This window comes from Elephantulus edwardii, unplaced genomic scaffold (genome assembly GCF_000299155.1).
Source record: "Elephantulus edwardii isolate Elephantulus edwardi_28Jun2011 unplaced genomic scaffold, EleEdw1.0 scaffold00420, whole genome shotgun sequence".
NCBI classification, from domain to species: Eukaryota; Metazoa; Chordata; class Mammalia; order Macroscelidea; family Macroscelididae; genus Elephantulus; species Elephantulus edwardii.
Window position 1 is genome coordinate 531121 of NW_006400170.1, and position 21078 is coordinate 552198.

Consider the following 21078-nt stretch of genomic DNA (forward strand, 5'->3'; position numbering starts at 1 on the left):
GTGGTGACCCAAGCACCATGTAGCTTTTTTTATAAAAACAAACAAACAAACCCCACATATAAAAGGACCCATGTAGTTAAAACCCGTGTTATTCACAGGTCACCTGTATATATTTGTAAAATTTTCATTTTACCTGGTTCTAGTTCTAGTCTTTTTGATGGCATTTTATCTGCTCAGATTTTTCATTCCTGAATCTGTTTTCTTTTTCACATTTATTACCATAGATTGGGTGATGAAATAAATCTTTCATACTTACGAGCACTATAATTTCTCCTTAAGTAGGTAGTAAATTGTAACCTTTTCTTAGACTTTGGTAAGGATCTATTATACCTTTATTACCATAATTATTTTCAGATGTTGGTGAAATATATACCTGCAAATAATTTAGCCTTAATTAAAAGAGGGAATTATAATTAAAAAGAAGCATTGATAAGGCCATGTTTCCCTCAATACAAGTAAATTGAGACGCTTTAAACCTCTGCATTTGGGAGAAATATGAGCAGTCTCGTCTCTTCCTGGGCAATCTGCAGCCTCTGAAGAACTGCTGGGAGGGGACGGGGTGGCAGCTACGAGTTGGTTCAAACTCAACAGCATGTAACAGCAAACGACAGCGGACTCTGCTTACTGCTCCTTTACCACTTGAAAATTTGCTAGTGGCATAAAGTACTAGGGAGTTGTACTCTTTCAGCCTGCAAATTCTTGCAGTTGCCTTCCCACGCTAAGGTCCCATTTGGCTGCTAGAGAGCATTCTCATTTGTTAACACCAGATATTGATCTTTGCTATTTGCTGCTGAGCATTTTGAGTTTTCTCTTAATTAGAGTAAGCAGAAGATGCTACTCTTAAAACTAATCTATTCATTAAAATATTGCTGGAGTACCTAATTTAAATTATGTCTGGTAGTAGATAATATGGTGCACAGATGAACAGCATCATTCCTGACCGAGAGGAGTGTGGATCTGCGGGTGGGTAGAGGGAGATCTGGCCTGCAGAGAGAGGAGGGTTGAGATGGTTGTAGATGTGAGCTTGATGGGCCACAGAGGAAGCACTTGTACTCAGGTATGGGCTGGAGGTGAGTGAGCCCAGGAGCTTCCTGCAGGGAGAGTGATGCATTCTAGCCCGTCACAGAGAAAGCAAGGGAACAGTACTCAGCAAAGCGTTGGGATGGCACCCTTTCTGACAGTTTGTTAAAATTGGAAGTAAACGGAAAGAGGTGAAAAGGATAAAGAAAAACCCCCAAAACCCATATTGTAAAAAATGCAACAATGAATGAATGGAAATCCAAAATCTCTGTAAACGTTCATTAAAATGAATAAAATTTTTTTTAAAACCCTCCACCCAAAACTAACAACAACCCATATAAGTATCTAACTTGATGTCTATTAACTGCTGATAACTATTTTCTGTCTCATTCAGGTAAAGAAAATACTCATGATACAATACAGATGACGTAAGGTGTGCATTTGAAAAGACTTGAAGAGAACAAAGTCATTACAGGAAGCAAGAAGCAAGTTGGTTTTGGAAAATCATATTCTTGAAGATATTGCTTGCTTTCGGTTGAAAAGGGGAAATGTAAGTATAGAGCAAAAATCACACCTGCTGTGTCCAGTTAATTCCAACTTAGAGTGGCCCCACAGGACAGAGAAGAACTGCCCATTGGATTTCTAAGGCTGTGAATTTGTATGGAGGCTAGGGGCTCCGTCTTTGTCCACTGGAGCGACTGATGGGTTTGAATCGCTCAGCCGCCAGGGCTCTGTACGACTGTGGAGTTGTTCAGGGTGTCTACATTTAATATTGCTTCAAAGCAACAATGCACTCGGAACTCCATCCGTCTTCCTAGGGGACGTGGCGCTTGTTGCCTGGGTAGACATGAGTGACCCAAGGCAGGCACAGGAAGACAAGCACAAGCTTGGCAGAGCCGCTTCCAAATTCAAGGATCCACCCAGAATCATGCAGTCCGACGATTATTTTGCTCGGAAATTTAAAGCCATTAATGGCAACCTGGGACCTCCTACTTCTTTAAATGCCTCAAATTCCACTGAGAGTGGTGGTCCAGCTAATGGTACCCCAGTGGTGCCCAAGATGGGTGTAAGAGCGAGAGTGTCTGAATGGCCTCCTAAGAAGGACTGCTCCAAGGAGCTGGCCTCCAAGGGCCTGTGGGAGAGCCATTCCCAGACAAGTTACGAGAGCATCGCCGCTGCCATGCAGAATGGCCAGAGTGACCAGGCCGATGCTCAGCATGAGGACCAGCTTGATCTGGAGTTTGTGGAGGCGAAATACACCATCGGGGACATCTTTGTACATTCTCCTCAACGAGGCCTCCACCCCATCAGACAAAGAAGCAATAGCGACGTGACCATCAGTGACATTGATGCTGAGGATGTCCTTGACCAGAATGCCGTGAACCCCAACACGGGGGCCGCCTTGCACCGGGAGTATGGCAGCACGTCATCCATCGACCGCCAGGGCCTGTCCGGCGACAGCTTTTTCGCCATGCTCAGAGGCTACCGTGTAGAGAACTATGACCCAAAGATGATGGTCCCCTTCGGCGTCCCTGACTTCCTCCCCTGCGACCCTGCCATCTCTCCCAGCCTGCATGCTGCAGCACAGATTTCCCGAGGGGAGTTTGTCCGCATTTCAGGACTGGACTACGTGGACAGTGCCCTCCTCATGCGTGGAGACCGTGACAAGCCCTTCAAGTGGAGGCTCAAGTCCGAGTCGGTGGAAACATCCCTTTTCCGGAAGTTGCGCACCGTGAAAAGTGAGCATGAGGCTTTCAAGTTCACGGCTGAGCTGGAGGACAGTCACCTTGAGAGAGGCGTCCGCCCTTGGCACTGCCAGAGGTGCTTTGCACATTATGATGTCCAAAGCATTTTGTTTAACATCAATGAGGCCATGGCCATACGGGCCAATGTGGGCAAGAGGAAAAACACCACCACGGGGGCTTCAGCCGCATCTCAGACCCCGCTACCGACGGGCCAGCCAGGTGCCTGCGAGTCCCCACTAGGCAGCAAAGAGGACCTTAACTCCAAGGAGAGCCTGGATGCTGACGAGGGGGATGGCAAGAGTAGCGAGCTGGTGCTGAGCTGTCCCTACTTCAGGAATGAGACTGGCGGCGAGGGCGACCGGAGGATCGCGCTCACCAGGGCCAGCTCGTCAGCTTTCAGCTCTGGGGAGAGCTGCTCTTTCGAGGCCTCACTCAGTTCTCACTGCACCAACGCAGGCGTCTCGGTGCTGGAGGTGCCGCGGGAGAACCAGCCAGTGCACCGTGAGAAGGTGAAGCGGTACATCATCGAGCACATCGACCTGGGGGCCTACTACTACCGCAAGTTCTTCTATGGCAAAGGTAAGTCCGGGTGCGTGCTGGGAACAGCAGGCCCCTGGGAGAGGGTCGGCTCTGGCCACTTCCAGCAGCTCTGGAGGTCGCAGGACGTGGCCACTGGTCACTGTAGTCATGGGCACCCACTGGTAACTCAGTGGACCCTCTTTAGAGATGCTGTGTTCTCTGAATGGCCCACCCCTGCTTGTTTGTAAGTCTTAGCATAGAAGTCTCCTCTCTCTCTCTCTTCCAGTTTGTGAGCCTCACCAGTGTTGGTCTCAATCTGGATCTCTGTCTTCTGAAGACATTTTCCCTGATTCACCCTATGAACCCAAACCAAACCCATTGCCCTCACATTGATTGAGGCATGTGGAGGTGATGCCTAGGACAGACTGGAGCTGCCGCGTATGGCTCCTGAAATGTGACTGAATATTTATAGGGCAGACGCTTTATCACCCTCTGCTGCATGGCTGCTGGGCCTAATCCTCCCACTTAGGGGTTTGCAGCCCACTGCTCAGCCACTGTGCCACAGGGCCACTGACTTTTCTCAGTCATCTCGTGCACCCTTTGTAATTGAGAATTCCTTTTTTTAAGATGTGTTTTTGTGCTTTTTCTCCTGTGTCATTTTCTTCACGTTTTCAATTAAATGCCTTGGTAGCCCCTGCTACAGTACATTTCCTATGCATCTGAAGTGTTAAATAGAGCCTGTGGAAGCAAAGCTTTAGTCACATAACAGACAAAAAAGTTATGTGAACTTTTCTTTTAGTTCACTTTCAAAAGCATGTAAACATTAAGATACTTAAAATCCTGCTACTGTTTTTTAAAGTTTTAAAACAATAGGTAGAATACATTGCTTTTTATTTTATTTACATCTGTAGTCTGGAAGACTGCGTTCTTTAGATGTCATGTTGAACCCTCAGCCTTTAAATCAGGATGGTGAATGATTCTGTGGCAATGGGAATCTTAGGTGCTATAGAGGCCTGCAGAGAAGCAGGCTCCACAGGGTGGTCAGCGACTCCTCGTGCCAAAGGACACAGCCCAGGTGCCTCTCCTTTCCTCCTCCTGCGTCATCTTCTCCCCAGAAGCAGAGCACTCTTGTCAAGGCCCTGTCGGTTTCCAGCTTTGCCTGCTGCCCCCACAACACCTCCCTCAGAGCACCAGAGGGGGCTGATTCTTCCCCCAGGGCCACCTGACAGACACCTACCTGACAGACTGCAAGACTCCTGGCCACAGACAGTAACAAATCGTGTGCAGGTGTGAGCAATTGCACACTTAACTTATTCTCTCTGTTTAGAATGTTAGCATGTAATCTAGACTCAAGGTAATTTCTTAAAAGGGGGAAAGAGAGAGAGAGAGTACAGAGTAGGGTTGAAGGAGGCAGATAAACCCTCAGGAAGCTACTAATTCCCTTTATGGTCCTTATAATATAACCAATATGGAGCTTTAAAAAAAAAATCCTTGTGTGTTACAGGTTTCTAAGACTTGACCAGGTAGAGTCAATCTTGGAGGTTTAACAGAGATGAGAAGGAAGGGAGAGGAAGCAAAAATTAAAGCCCATACACAATTAAGGAATTGGCTATACTGTGTAATTAATTAGTTAATTTAATCAATTGAAATTAATGGGATAAAACAAAGGGACTTTGAATGGTTGAGTGAAATTACAAGATGATTTGTAAACTTTGACTTAAATAAAAAAATAACGTATTGGGTGGGCAAGGAAAAAATGCAACAATGAATGACTGGAAACCCTAAGTCTCTGTAAACTTTCATTAAAATTAATAAAAAAAGAGAAAGTGGAAAAAAAGGTAAATGTAAAAAAAATAAATGTATTTACCAGAGAAATTCCAACTATGCAATTAATAATCTGCTTCCTTGCGCCAGATTTGGGCACCGAACGTTTTATTATCATGAGGTCATTTAAGTCATGGGGATGACAGTCGTGTTGAGTAAGCAGTGTGTCTAATATCATGAGGTCATTTAAATCATGAAGATGGCAGTCATATTGGATAAACAGTGTGTCTCATATCATGAGGTCATTTAAATCATGGGAAGACAGCATGTTGGATAAGCAGCATGTCTGAGTAGACAGATACTTGCCCTGGTGATGTGAATTCTCTAAACTTCTATCCATGCTTAATGATGTAATAAAATAATGGAATTGAAGTAGTTTTCCCAGCAGGCTTGGCCCTGCAATTGTCTCTTTCGCTAACTCCGATGCCTCTGTTGTTTCTGGTTGGTACCATTTCACCAGCACCACTGCCATGACCTGCCATCCTGCCAGGAATAAAAGGACCTCGGGTCTTCTCTGCTGTTGGCCTGTGTGGCGATGACAATTGACTGGCCATAGGGACCGTTCTGAAGGCCCTTACAGAGCACTGCTAGAGCAGGGCCTCTCTGAGGGCTGCAGCTGCTTTAGGAAAGGAATAGAGACATAGGAAAATAGACTTCCTAATTAAAGTCTTTGTTTTGGCTGGGGAAGTCAAGGCCGGTAATAAAATAAGTCTCTTAAAATATTATGTTCTAAAATCTTAAGGCAGTGACTCATCCTGGTTAACTTGGATTTGTAAACAGTTTGTGATTCACCCTTTAAAATATTAGAATTTAAGAAATACAGACACACACACACACAGAGATGCATATATGGGCATATTTATGCAAATGCTTTGTGCCAACATCACTTCAGCATTTTGCTCCTTAAACCTGTTATGACCCTCTCAGCCCCTTAAAGTGTATGGTGGAAAGAGTTAATGTGTCCTGGATCCAGAGTCATCTCCACTTGACTCTTTTACATCCCCAGGTCTGTTCTGAGAGATGATTTTAGGGTACTGGACTTTTATTCTCCTGACTGATTTTTGTAGTTTCTCCCTGAGCTCTCAGCAGTCACTTCTTGACAAAGAGTTCCCTGTGAGTGGTTGATTTGCTATACCTTCCCTGATTTTTGTTTATAATTTTCCAGGACTGTGGAAACAGCCAAACATGTTAGTGGGGACTGTGAGGTTCAAGTTAAACAAGCTTCAGGCAAGAGTGTGAGGGTGGACTTGGGCCTATGCTGTGTTACGTGTGTGTGAGCTCACGCCGGCTGTGCTGTGACTCCTGGAACAAGTCAGAGTGCTGCCTCCTGAACTGTACGTGGTGTCAGGACAGCCTGGGTCCACACTTCTTGAGTCCCTGCTGCCGATGTGCACGCCACACAGGCTCACTGCGTGAGCACACTCTGCCCAGGTCCATGTCTCAAAGGTCCACGCCACCTGGGCCCCCACATTTGCCTTGCTAGCCTTTTGTAAATCCCTGCTTCTGCAAAGCTGATTTGTTACCCTGCAAAAAAGGAGGAAGCAGGCAGGTTCCTGTGGTCACTTCATGTCCTTGGGTTCTGCAGAAAGCTCTGCTGTGCCAGCTACTGGACTGGGCGTGGGCAGGATCAGCAGCAGGAGAGGGAGAATGGACGTGTGAGTGGCTTCTGCTAGCTCTCTAGTGCAGCTGTGTACTGTGCCCTGGCTCGCCTATATTTAGCGCTTGCCCCGGGCCCCATGCAACTTGAAGATGAAATTGGCTACCCTGGCATTTGCTACCACTCCTCCTGTTGTTTGGAGCCAGGCAGGTGCAGCAGCCCCAATTCTGGAGTGTGGCTGGGTCTCCAGCAGGATGGCCAGAGGCTCTGAGTTGAGCCCTGCACACACTGCTGTGTCCTCTGAGTTTCAGGCATGCCTTAAGTTGTAGGAACAACCTTGTTTGTTTGTGTCTCCTTTGGAAGCAAGCTCAGGATAGCTTGACACCATCTGAAGTGCCTTTTATTTTTTTATCTGTTCTTCAGTTCCGTGTGAATCTTATTTTCTAGTGGCTTCCAATTACTAGGAAATGTTTCAAGCAAAGGACTTTAATAGTGTGGTGTAGTCTTTTCTGGGTGGTTAATAGGAAATGCCCACTCATTATGCTGTGCTGTGTTTCTATGACACATAGGCCCTGAGGGGCTTTTTAATGCTTTGTAAAAGGATTTATGAAGAGACGTGGCCTGCCACAGTCAGCACTGCTTGTTCAGGCACATCTTTCTAGCTCTTAGTGAACAGCTGTTTTAAAGAGAATGAGGGTTGTAGCAAGCACTCTGAATGCTTAGCCATATGCTTTGCATTCCCTGGCAGTGACCAGGATGAAGAATTGGCTGTGCTTGCCAAAACATCATGTTTCCAGGGGAACCCAGAGTGTAATTCTGCCACCTTCTCTGACTTCTACATTTTTCAGAGAGTCCATGATGAAGGCAGGACCTTTGATAAAGATTCTGCGTGCTATTGCTGACTGCCCATGTGGCTCTGACCTGCTCATCCCACAGGCCTGTGGTCTTCCCTGTATCACAGCAGTAGGCTATTATACCACCTTCTAGTCCCATGTGGCCCTTGGAGCGCAGACCTAAACCCAGTGCTGGGTACCAGGAAGGCACAGAGAGGCGGCTGGGGGCTTGCACAGATGTTCTAAAGCTCATGCCACATAGACAGGAATGGTGCTGGAAGAAATTGGTTGCGGGTAGAGATGAAACCAGAGAGAAATACAGCACAACCTCCTTGGCTGCAGCCACGGAGTGACTTGGGAGGACTAAACTATTTTCTGAGCCTTTGGATCGTTGTTTAACTACACCATTCCTCTGCATTTGGGGAAAATGTAGCTAGATGCTCACTATGCATAGAGTTAGCCACTTTAAAGTGTATAAGGAGGATATCATTACAATAGGGAATTGTAGAGAGGGAAAAGTAGTGAAATCACCCCCCAACTTCATCAGACATAATTACCGAATAATTTCATCTTTATCCTTGTAGGTTTTTTCTAATACAATTAAATTCATGGAAAAGGCACCTAACCTTATTATTGCTAAGAAACTTGCTTTTTCATGATCACCCTTCCATGTCATTATTCATAAAGCTACATCAGCATTTTAATAGTTATTATCAATTATCATCATCTGCCGTGGGCACACTGAGAAAAGCCAAGTTATTTGCCTACCATGATCTCTGCAGTTGGCTTAATGACTGTTTGCTTTGCCTAAAGAGGAAAACCTATATCAGATTGACAGAATCCCAGCGGTATGGAACCGCCCTCCCTGCCCCTTGTAGCTGCAGGATGAATACTAACGTATGTGCCGCTGCGTGGTCATTTTACCAAGGTATCGGTGCTTCCAAAGGTGCTTATCATTATGAGAGTTGAAGTCATATTCTTGTACTCCCTCCCCCATTTGACTTGGAGCTATATTTAGTGACTCTTTTCTAAAGAATAGAATATGAACAGAGAGGGAAGGTAACTTCATATGGAAGAATCTGGCAAACATTGTCTCAGCCTATTAGGTCAAGGCCATTGTTTAAAGGAGAAGGAATGGTGATAGTTGTTGTTGTTGTTGATTGCCTTTGAGTGGAGCACAACTCATAGCGACCCTATGAACAAAAGTATGCACCTTTAATATGACCGGATGAAAGTGACCCTTCACCTCTGTGATCTTCTTTCCAAAAATCCAGACCCCTAGTCTGATTGCGAAGTATATGAGACAAATACCATCAAAGGGTATTTTCTACCAAATGCTGACTAGTTCTCGTCAGAGCTGCCAAGGTGCAAGGAGCTTAGAATCTGTAATGACTCAGAAGTAACTAAGAGGACATGATAGCTAAACGTTAGTATGGTGCCTTAGATGGCCTCCTGGGACAGAAGATAGACCTGAACATTAGTGTGGTGCCTTAGATGACCATCCTGGGTCAGAAGATGGACAGGAAGTAGACACTAAGAAGTATCAGTGAAATACAAACTTTAGTTAGTAGTGATGCATCACTGTTGTTTTATTAATTGTGATAAAAATAACAAAGTAATGTAAGATGCTAATTATTGAGGAAACCAGATGAGAAGAATATAAGAACTCTTTATTATCTTTTTAATTTCTCTAAATCTGAAACTTTTAAAATGTAAAACAGCTTATTTACATTTTAAAAATTAATTCATGATTATATTTGTTTGCAATGAAACTGTGTCTTTAAAATAGAAGTATTTCTATGTGGCACTTAAAATGACCAAATTTACAGTTGTGTTACTATGTTACTTTACTGAACTAACATAGCATTCTGTATGTACACAGATCTGTTGTTGGGGGGGGAGTTGCTGGGTTCCCCTCCAACTTCCTTGAGTAGTGTGGGGAATTTTTAGCACTTGGATATACTATTTCTTGTGCCTTTATGGAAATTTGAGAGAGCATTCCCCTTGAAAATATACACATTTGGTGAACTATCTGTGAGATGGTTTAGAATGCCCAAGGCGGTCTGTCCCCCCAAGCTCCCCTGAAATCGCAGAGTAAGACTGTTATGCCAGACTTACCACCTCTCCTGACCATAGGAATCCAGGAAAAGAAGGCTGCAGCTCATGGCAGTTCTGGCTGTGGAGCTGGACTTGATGTTACAGGGATGATTTGTAGTGTACACGAGACACGTTCTTGGCTGGCCGGCTCTCTCCCTGTCCAGCCTGCTGCTCCGGCAGCCCTGGGTCTGTTTGTCATGCCTCAGCGAATTCTCTTTCTGTGCTGATTCTCATAGAAGGAACTCACCAGAGGAAGCATCATTGATTTATCTTTCATTTAAGCTTCACAAGATTTCTGGATATGGGGGCAGATTAGAATTCTTTTCACAAGTGATTTCTCCAAAGAGTAAAATGAACCCCCAGGGAAAGGTGAATCCATGGCCCGGTGCAGGTTAGGACTGTCCACTCTGCAGTCCCTGCCTACACTGCATGCCTGCCTTTCCCCTCTAAAGGCCCCTGGCTTTGTCTGTCCACTCGGACCTGTGCTGCGTGAGGACACAGCAGCTTGTGCAGGAATGACCCCATGGGGATTCTGGCAAACTGGGAATATTCCTTAGAGTCCTTTCCTGTTGGGATCTTTGAGTTATTTCTCTTGCCTTCTCTATTAACTTAGCCTTTACTCCAATGCCATTTTTTATTGTTCATTAGTATTTTAACTGAAGAAAAATGCAGTGTTTGCAAATATGCTCAATAAACAAACAAAAAAATGCATGTAGAAATTATTTACTAGCTCTCTTATATCTCTTTTCTTCATGCTAAGTTGCTATTTCTGTTGCTTGAGAATTCTGTCAGTGGACAGTCATGACCATCATGTCAGTGACGTAGTGGTGGTTTTCAGTGGAGGCCTGTGCATGTGACTTCTCTTTATCTGTGAGTAATCATGCCCATCATGATAAGGACAGTTGTTAGTGGAGGCCTGTGAATGTGAATTCCATCAGTGGATAGCAGTGCCCATCAGGTTAATGACATGATGTTTGTTGTAAGGGGGATTTGTGCATGTGAATACTCTCAGTAGGTATGTGTCCTTTTCATGTTAATGACATTGTGGCTCTTGTTAGTGAGATCCGTGGATATGACTTCTGTTTGTGTGTAGGTAGCCGTGCCCATCATGTTAAGGATGGTTGGAGGTGACTGTTGTGAGTGGGGCTTGTAAATGGCAAGAGCTACAGCTTCTTAGCAGCTGAGAGCACGAACTTGGAGTCAGACTCTCAGTTGAGCTCACATCTCAGCTGGGCTTTGGGAAGATCCTTGAACCAATCTGTGTCTCAGTTAATCTCTCTGACAGACACATTAAAGAGAGCTCTTACTGCCAACCCAAAAGCAGGCGGTTTGAATCCACCACCTGCTCCGTGGGAGAAAGATAGACAATCTCCTCCTTTGTGGTTAGTCTCTGAAAACCCACTGGAGGTTCAGCTATGAGTGGTTCTGGCACGATGGGGGGAGGGTGGCGGAGGGGAGGGGAGCTCTAAGCTGCTAATGCAGTGGAACCTGTCAGAGCCGGCCTTAGCCAACTGCCTTGCTTCACTGGGTCTCAGAAGTGCCCACCCTTGACAGGGAGCAGCCCTACCCCTTCTCTGTAGCTCTGTTAGTGTCCTCAGTCAGCACGAGGTGGCTGCAGCTCAGTAGTGACCTCATGCCCAGCACTCATCGTCATGATCTCTGGACACGTAAACCCATCACTGCCCTCACTGTGTCCATATGTCTCCTGAGGGTCTTCTGCCCCTTCACTGACCCTCTGCTCATACTAGCATGATATCTGGAAAAGATTTTTCTTTTTGTTCTGTGGCAGGTCTCTACCTTATATGGATTATCAGGAATTACTGTAGTAAGTGTCCCTATATTCAGGGAGCTTTGGTGCTTAGTCCCTGGGGAATTGTGCTCCCAACTCAAAATGCCACACGTGTCAGGTGGTTTATCTACCAGCAGCAGGAGAAACACGAGCAGTCTCGGTGATTTACAGCCTCCAAATACCCGCTGGTGGGTCAGCAAGGAGTAATTTCTGACCCTGGGGCAATGCGTTTGAGTGTTAGGGTTTTTAAAATCACATTTAGAGTGCAGCTTGCTTGGCTCCACAATTAACACTCCTGGTACCAGCATCCAGAAAGTCAAAAGACGAATTACATTGGGGAAATCTGCTGTCAAGGGCCTCTCCAGAGTACTGAAGAGCAATGATATCAGTGTAGAGACTATGGGGCACCTGAGCCAGGCCATGGTCTTCGCTGTTACTTGCTATGCATCAGAGAGATGGACAATGACTAAGGATGATAGAAGAAAAATAAATTTGAGTTGTGGTGCTGGAGAAGAGTACTGAATATACCCTGGACTGCTTAAGAGAACGGGTCCAACCTAGGGAAGGTGAAACCAGGCTGCTCCTTAGAGGCAAGGATTTTGAAGCTCCATCTGTTATACTTGGGACATGCTGCAAGAAGGGTCCAGTCCTTGGAGAGGGACGTCATACTTGGGAGGGTGAAGGGACAACACAAAAGAGGAAGACCCTGGGATGAATTGACTCTTTGGGGTAATTGGGAGTAGATGTGTCAGAGACAATGAAATTGACTTAGGATAGAGCAGGGTTCAGAGCTATTGTGTGTAGGGTTGCTATGAATCGGAGTCAACTCAATGGTACATAACAACAACAACAGAGTAACTTCTCTGTGGCATGAATCATAGACTTGTTAGACTTTGTGCTCTAAAAAGAAAGTCTTGTTTATTTGTTATTTAGAAGGTAGTACTTGGTTTTAATGGCTGAGAGATGCAGGAGGACAAAGAAGAGAATGTATGGTGGAGTGGGCCCCAGGGAAAGATGTGAAGGTTGCTACCCATTCTAAATATGTCTACTTGGGTTTCACTAATGTGACAGTTGTAGGCAAGAATATACCTTTACATATCAAATGACCCTCAACAGAGAGAAATGCATGACTGCACTTGCTTTCAGTTTTCATTCCTGGGGCTGGCCCGCCCACCCCAGCTCTCCACAGCCATTGAAGGGACTTAATGACCATTGGACACTATTAAATTCATACGGTGAACTGAATACCATGGGACAGTAGCGCTATTCTGAGATGCAGACTCCTCCCTCGGTGGATGCCAGCTTCTCACGTCGTCACCTCTTGGCCTGGTCAGCATTTCCTCTGTGAACAGAGCCCCCACTGAGCTCCCGGACACAGTGTCCCTATGTCCTGGCATCAGGCCCTGTGGCCAGCAACAGCAGTGTACTTGGGCTTTCTGTCCTGCCTGCATACTGTGAGGGCTAGTTCGGGGCCCACCTTTTGCACATTATGGGAAGCTTGCCAGAGACTTATGCTATTTCAAACCCAAAAATAATACGGGGGCCGAAGGGTCACTGAGTCTTTGCAGCATGTTGTGTAGGAAGTGGAGCCAAGGCTCAGCCACATCTATAGGAAGAGAGACCAGCTTTCAGACATGACTGCTGCTGGCCTGGTGGGTAAAGAGTTGTACTGCTAACCCAAAGGTGGTCCCTCTCCCGCAATTCAAATCCACCATCCACACAGAGATTGGTGGTCACCTCTCGTGCAGTTTACAGCTTCTGAAAGCACGTGGAGGGTCAGCTCTGAGTCAGTTCTGACTTGAGGTCAGTGAGAGTGACTGAGTAAATATGTCTTTAGAGTTTGCCTGATGTAAGTATTACTTAGGAAATTTTGCTAGCATTTTGCTGCTTTTACAGTAAGACTACACTATGGAAAGCACCAATGGAGAAGCTCCATATCAGCAGTCAAAACAGGCCAGGTAGTGCCTGGAACAGACCATCAGTTACTCACTTGCAAGTTCAAATTGAACTTGAAGAAAATGAAAACAAGTCGTCAACAACTACAGCATGACCTTGAGTCTGTACCACCTGTATTTAAAAATTATCTTAAAAACAGGTTTGAGACATTGAACACCAATGATCACTTGAGTTGTGGGATGACATCTTGGATATCATCTGTGAAGCAAAGGGTCATTACATCAAGGATATCATCCATGAGAGAAAAAGGTCATTACTGAAACAGAAAAGAAAGAGGGAAAACAAAATGTCATAAGAAACTCTGAAAATTGCACGAGAGCATGGTGAAGTAAAAACAAAAGAGAGATGCTGAAGTAAAAGAAATGTGCAGATTTCAAAGGGCATCTTGGCAAGACAAAACAAAGTATTATAAAGGAGTGTGCAAAGAGCTCAAGTTGGAGAATAAAGGAAGAACTCGCTTGGTGTTTCTCAAGTTGAAAGAACTCAAAAACATATTCAAGCCTCAAGTTGCAGTACTGAGAGATGCAGTGGGGAAAATCTTGAATGATTTGGAAGCATCAAAAGAAGATGGAAAGAAAACAGTTGCTGCAGCTTCTGTTGTTGTTGTTGTGTGCCATCAAATCAGAACTAACCCATAGCTGATCCTCCAGCAGGTTCTTAGGCAGTTAATCACACAGGAGGAGATTGCCCATCCTTCTCCCACAGAGCAGCTGGTGGACTTACAGTGTGCCTTAGGGATTGCAGCACAGCTTCTTGTCAGTAGGGCACCCATGCTCCCTATAATCAAAGTTAAGCTATATTGAAAGCATTGGTTAAAAATAAGGCCCTAGGAATTGATGGGATACCAGTTTCAAATGACCTACTCCATCAGATGCAGCCCTGAGCCTACTCACTAGTGATGGGAAATATGGCAGGCCACTTGAGCTTTGGGGGCTTCATTACCTGTAAAGCTGGGGTAGTAATGGCACTGCTTCTTTATAGGAATTGTCATTAACATGTCTTTGAGAAAGAACCAGTGCAACTGACCTTGCAGTGGGTTTTTAGCAGCTATAAAAAGCACAGGAGGAGATTGTTAATCTTTCTGCCATAGAGAAGCTGGTGGATTTGAAACACCTGTTTTTGGATTGGCAATGCATTTCTATCCCACTAGGCCAGCAGAGCTCTTTATCATTGGGGAGGATGAAATTAGTTACAATATGTTTAGTAGTACTATTATTTATATTTCACATAAGCACAATCAGGTGTTCTGGAATTCCAGTTCTTCTCAATGATAGCCACAATTTATTGTGATCCAGATAGTCAAGTGTCTTTGCATAGTCAATAAAACACAAATAGACCTTATTCAGTTACTCTCTTGCTTTCAACCAAGAGCCATCTGACATTTCTGGCAGCTCTCTGTCAATGTACTGTTTTAGTTGTTTTTGGATAATCTTCAAGATTTTGCTTACATGTGATAATAGTGATATTGTTCAATAATTTCCACACTCTGTTGGATCACCTTTTTGGGGAATGGAAATAAATATGGATCTCTTCCAGTCAGTTGGCCAGGTGGCTGTCCTTTAGATTTCTTGGCACAACCTTGTGAGCACATTGGTTTGCTGAAATATATCAATTGGTATTCCATCTATTCATGGGGTCTTTTTTCCCTCCACTTCCTTCAGAGCATCTTGAATTTCCTCATTCATCACAATTTGTTTCTGCATACATTTTCAGTTGGCATGTGGAACAGATCCAGAAGCTGAACTTTATGAAGAAGAATGTGGCATCAGTATTGGAGGAAGACTTAACAACAACCTGTGTCAGGTAGAGATGACAAATTTTGCTTGCTGAAACTGAGAAGGACTTGAAGCATCTGCTGCAGCAGGTCAAAGACTGCAGTCTTCACTGTGAACTGCATTTCAATGTCAAGGAAACAAAGATTCTCACCACTGGGCCAGTTGTCCAGCATCATGATAGATGGAGAAGAGATTCAGGTTGTTAACAATTTCCTCTTACTTAGATCCACAATCAGTGCTCTTGGCAGCAGCAGCAGTCAGGAGGAAATAAGAAGATGAGTTGCTTTGGGAAAGTCTGCTGTCAGGGACCTCTCCAAAGTGCTAAGGAGCAACAATGTCAGTCTAGAGACCAAGGTCCACCTGACCCAAGCCATGGTCTTCTAAGTCACTTGCTGTGCATCAGAGAGCTGGACACTGTCTAAGGATGACAGAAGAAGGATCAGTGTCTTTGAGTTGTGCTGGAGAAGAGTATTGAGCATACTATGGACTGCCAAGTGAACAATCTGTCCTAAAGATGGTGAAACCAGTATTCTGGTTGTGAAGCTCTACCTCACATGCTTTGGGCAAGTTGCCAGGAAGGGCCAATCCTTGGAGAAGGACAGCACAGGAGAGGAAGGTCCTGGATGAGGTGAATTGATGCAGTGACTGTGGCCAGTGAGGGCAGGTGTATCAGAGACAAATTGGCTCAAGATCAGAGTTCAGAGCTATTGTACATAGTTATGAGTTGTAGTCACCTCAATGACACATAATAATTGTTTTTATTTATTATAATGCCTAAAATCTTTCAAGTTTAGCTTATACTTTAATTAAATTTTCCCATAGAGCCTTCATCTAGCAAAAATGTATTGCTTTCTCCTTCTACCGCCATGGTAAATTCATTAATCAGACTGAAACATTAGGAGGGTATTGGACTTTTTTTTTGCATTTTTTAAATGAGTATTAATATCATCTGTGAATGCAGGTTCTGCTGTTTTATTCTTTCATTCATTTATTCACTGGCTCTTTTTACTTTTTGTAACTCCTGGTATGTTATAAACAGGGAAGGTAAATAAAGCTGCAGGGATACAATTATTTAGAGGGAAATGAGAAAAGAAGGTTATGAGTAGGAATTTTGAAACAGCAAACGCTGTCACCTCAGGTATACTGAGCAGTAACGGAGCTCCTGGCTGTTGAAAACCCAGATCCTGTAAACAGTACTTGATAGGGGGAAAAACAGCAAGAAAAGTGTTGATTGTGCATTTGACAGTTTTAGGGAGCTCTGGTGGCATATGTAGAGAAGGAGCTGTATTGCCAGCCCAGAGGCAGCAGTATGAACTCACCAGCTGTGCTGTGAGAGAACGATGGACAGTCTCCTCCTGTGTTGATTACACTGGAGGGTCAGTTGTGAGTTGGCTCCCACTGGACTGCAGCGAGTGTGAGGATGTGTGTGTAAATGTTTCTGTGACCCACTTAGTGCACTTTGATAAATCATTTGACATGTACTTGACTGCAGGGAGCCCTCTGCATTGTGATCCTCCCATAGTAGTGAACCCTATAAATCTCCTCTCACATTATTTCAGCGTCTGGAAACAGTCTCTGGGCGAGAATCCCTATAGCTACATTTTTTGTTTTCTTCTTTAGATTATTTTTTTTTTTTTAGCTTCTGTTTTTATTCTCCATTAAGAACAGTCAGAATGCGGCATGGACCTGCAATATCATTTTCTCCACTGCAGTCTTGTTAATGATTTTTTATTTCATCTTGACCTGTTAAATTTTGCATGAAATGGAGATTTTCATTCAGTTTCTCCATAGTCCTGACAATCTTTTCTCTCTGCCAGGGAAAGATCTTATTAGATTTACCCTTGAAGCAATGACATGGAAAGGATTTGCTTTGGAATGAGGATGGGTCAGAATCTACACACAGCTTCTGATTAAGGTTTTCTCATTGTCCTCTGCTTACAGATGGAGTATGATTTTTCTTGAAAGCAATACAGAGTATTACTTGGAAGGGTTAAGTTTTCCTGGTGTGTGGAGACACCCTGCTGAAGCTGGTCTGTAGGTTACATTCTGATGCAGAGGAATTTGGTTTCTTTAGAAAAACTTTAAGGCAGCCTGCTGCATTCTCTGTAGAAAGAGGGAGCATGTGGATTTCTCTTGGAAAAGTTAAGTCCACAGGTGTGATGCTTGTAAACAGCAGAAATGCCCCCTCTCCACTTGCATTCAGAGGGGTGTGTGGTGGCTGTTTAATGTGAGGATTTGAAAATGGAAATTGTCTAGGTTTGGGAGGTCAGCTTAAAGGGCCTTTTCTCGCCTTTAATGTGCCTGTTTTTTGGTAAATAGGGTATGTTGAGTATGCACACTTGAAAAAGTATAGTTTGTGGTGGAAATTATCCAATGAAATATTTATATATGCCACTGTGTTCTTCAGGCATCTTATCAAGAATACAATTTAACCTTTCTTGGGTGGTTATAAAGATCACCTGGTGACACAAGTAGTAGTTAAGTGTGTAGCTGTTAAACAAAAGGTCAGCAGTTCAAAATCACCAGTGCAGAAAAATGTAGTATTTTTATTTTCATTAGATTATAATCTGGCAATCTGATGGGCTCTTTCTACTCTGTCCTGTAGTTTCCAGAGTCAGAATCATTCACTGGTAATAAAGTTTTTGTTTGGTTTGTTTTTAGGTAACTATACCTTAGAGAAGGGAGCTCTGGTGGCCTACTGGTAAGGAGCTGTGCTGTCAGACCAAAGGCAAATGGTTTGAATCCACCAACTGTTACTTTAGAGAAAGATAGGCACTCTCCCCCCATGAGATGCAGTCTCTGAAAACCCACCGGAGGATCAGCTCAGAGTTGGTTCCAACCCAATGAATTGGAACTGACTCATAGCTAAGCCTCCAGCATGTTTTCAGAAGCGGTAAATCACATGGGAGGACAGTGCCCATTTTTTTCTTGAGGAGCTGCTGGTGGATGAGAACCATGTGCCTTTTAGAACACTCCTTACCCACTAGGCCACATTGTCAAGAAAACACTGGTAAACATCTTCCTCCTATTCATTGTTTTGAGTCAAGATCCATCTGGCTAAATGATATCACTCATCTTCTGTCCTGAATGCTGTGTTATCAATCCAGCATGAATATTTGGCAGTTCTCTGTGGATGGAGCTCTGGTGCCTCATAGAGTATGTTACTAACCCAAACATGTTGCCTCTCTGGTGCTTCAAATACACCAGCTGCTCCACAGGAGAAAGATGGGAAGTCTCTTCCGGTGCAATATACAGCCTGTGAAAACTCGCTGGAGAATCAGCTATAAGTCTGTTATGACATGACATGACTGTATTGAGTTACTGTGTTTTATGTATTTGTTTTTTCTTTTATTTATTAGACCAGTTTATTTACAAAATTAGAATACTTTGTTTTCCAGAACAGAGTCTTCCAATTTCCCTCACCGCTCCCACCCATCAAATTGTACAACTCTCCCCTCCCCCTGCACATCCTCACTCCTCTGCTCCCATCCTCTCCTCATACTTATTCGACAGTAATGGTTTTATACAATATTTGTCCTTGTGGGACTGAATTAGTTCACTCAACATAATGCTCTCCAGTCCCTCCCAAGTTAGGTGATAATTTTACAAAATCATTGCTCCTGTGTTTTTGTGTTATTGCTGTGTTATAGTGCTCCATTGTGTGAATGTACTATAATTTCCCAATCCATTCATTTGTGGTTGGACATCTGGGCTGCTTCCATGTTCTTGTGATGGTGAATAACACTGCTATGAACATTGGTATACAGATGAGTTGAGTTACTGTTGATGATGTTCGTGATGTTGTTGTTGTTATGTACCATTGTGTCAGAACCAACCATAGCTGACCCTCCAGCAAGTTTTCAGAGGCAGTAATCATAAGGAAGGAAATTGCCCATCTTTTCTGCTGTGGAGCAGCTGATGGATTCAAACCATGTGCTTTCAGATTAGCAGTGCAGATCCCTACTGCTAGGCCACTGAGGCCTACATTTCTTTAAAATCATGTTGTTGTATGTGCCATCAAGTCACCTGTGACTCATAGTGGCCCTCTGCACAATAGCGCTGAACCCTGCCATATCCTAAGCTAGTCTCACTGTCTTTGACACCCCAAGCCCCATTATCTCAGTTATTGTGTCAGTCCATCTCATCCAGGAGCTTTCTCTCCTGCGCTGTCCCTCTACACTTCCAAGCATGATGTCCTTCTCCAAGAACTAGTCCCTCCTGGCACCATGCCCAAAGTATGTGAGACAGAGCTTCAAAATCCTTGCCTCCAACAAGCAACTTGCTTTCAGCCTCTCCAGGACAGACCTGTTTGTTCTCTTGATAGTCTGTGGTATTTTCAGTACTATTCTCCAGCACCACACAACTCAAAGGCATCAGTTCTTAGTACAAGCTCTCTGATGCAAACCAAGCAATTACAAAGACCATGGACTGAATCAAGCATACCTTCGTCTCCAGACTGGCATCATTGTTCCTTAGCACTTTGGAGAGGTCATTGACAGCAGATTTCCCTATTATAATTCGTCTTTTAATTTCCTGACAGCTGGTGCAGTGATGTTGAGTTTCAACCTATATTGGAGACTGAAGTCCTTGACTTTTTGCAGTACACAAACCAGGTTGTGTCATTTGCATATGTTATCAAATAAGTCAGTAGAGATGATGGGCTTTGTGTCGTTATCTTTGGCTGCAGAAGTGCTGTGTCCCCTCCTCATGAAGGATTCTTAATTCTGAACTCACTGCATGAAAAGCATAGAAAGAATGTTTGTATGCATTGAATCTATTCTTACTACCCCAAAACTGCAAACTCTTGAAGTCAGGCACTGTGTCTTGGTCACTATTGTTTGTTGTTATATGCAGTCAAGTCTGTGATGACTCATAGCAACCCTAAGTGTAAATTAAAAGAAATGTGTGTGGTAGACATCACAATAAACTCTCAAGGATTTCCAAGTGTGCAGCCTCGGGACTTGTGACTGTTACCTTCTATAGCAAAAGACACTTTACAGATGTGAGCAGTACTTGTGGATGGGGAGATTATCCTCGATACCCAGGCTGGACCCCAAAGGCAGTCACAAAGGCCCTGAGAAGAGGCAGCAGGGGATTCTATACAGAGGAAGGTGCCATGACTATCGCAGAAGGATGCTCTGGCCTTGAAGACAGAAGGTGGGCCCAGAGCCAAGGCATTCCAGGAATCCAGTTCTCAAATTAGAAAAGTCAGAGGACGCAGTCTCTCCTCCCAGGGACCTTGGTTTCCTCTCAGAGAAACTGACTTTAAATATGTGACCTTCACAACTGTAAGAAAATAAAGTGTATTGTATTAAATAAAAAGTTTTGTGAATATTGGTCACTTCTGCAATAGGACATAAAAATATGTGAGCTCCTGTTGGAGCATGCGGCAAGACAACCACATTGCCCTCCTTCCTCAGGAAATCCCTACAGCGTTTCTGGCACCAGGACCTTTCACACATTCCTGTTCTAGCACGACATGAGTTATTCCCACTGGAGGTTTTACAAAGCCATTACTACCAGACAATGCCATTGGAGTGTAATTTACATGCCTCTGTAAACTCTATGAACTTTGAGAAACAACAGTAGGGTCTCTATGGGTCGTGCTCGACTTGACAGCAAACGATAATAACAACTCATGATTTATTGGCTTTGTTTTTAGGTGCCATTGAATCAGCTGCTTCTCATGTTGTTAGGTTCTGTAGGTTCCACGATGACTCACTGCGACCCTGTGAACAGCAGATCTGAACTTGGACCTATCCTGTGCCATTCACACGAACTCAGATGTTCCCAAGCCCATTATTTCAGTCACTATGTCTTCAATGCATAAGGTCCTCCTCAGTTTCAGCAAGCAGGGTTGTGTCATCTGCATAACGGAGATTGTTAATAGACCTTCCACCAATCCTGATGCCACAATTCTCCT

General features: G+C 44.1%; 1 protein-coding gene across 1 annotated transcript in view; it reads left to right on the plus strand.

Moving 5' to 3' along the window:
• The first annotated feature begins 1867 nt into the window (after positions 1 to 1867).
• The window catches only part of SIPA1L2 (signal-induced proliferation-associated 1 like 2), a 133024-nt gene continuing 113813 nt past the window's right edge, over positions 1868 to 21078 (plus strand). Inside the window, exon 1 of the mRNA XM_006902508.1 lies at positions 1868 to 3344. Within this exon, the coding sequence (XP_006902570.1) occupies positions 1868 to 3344 (1477 nt within the window). The remainder of the gene's footprint in view (positions 3345 to 21078) is intronic.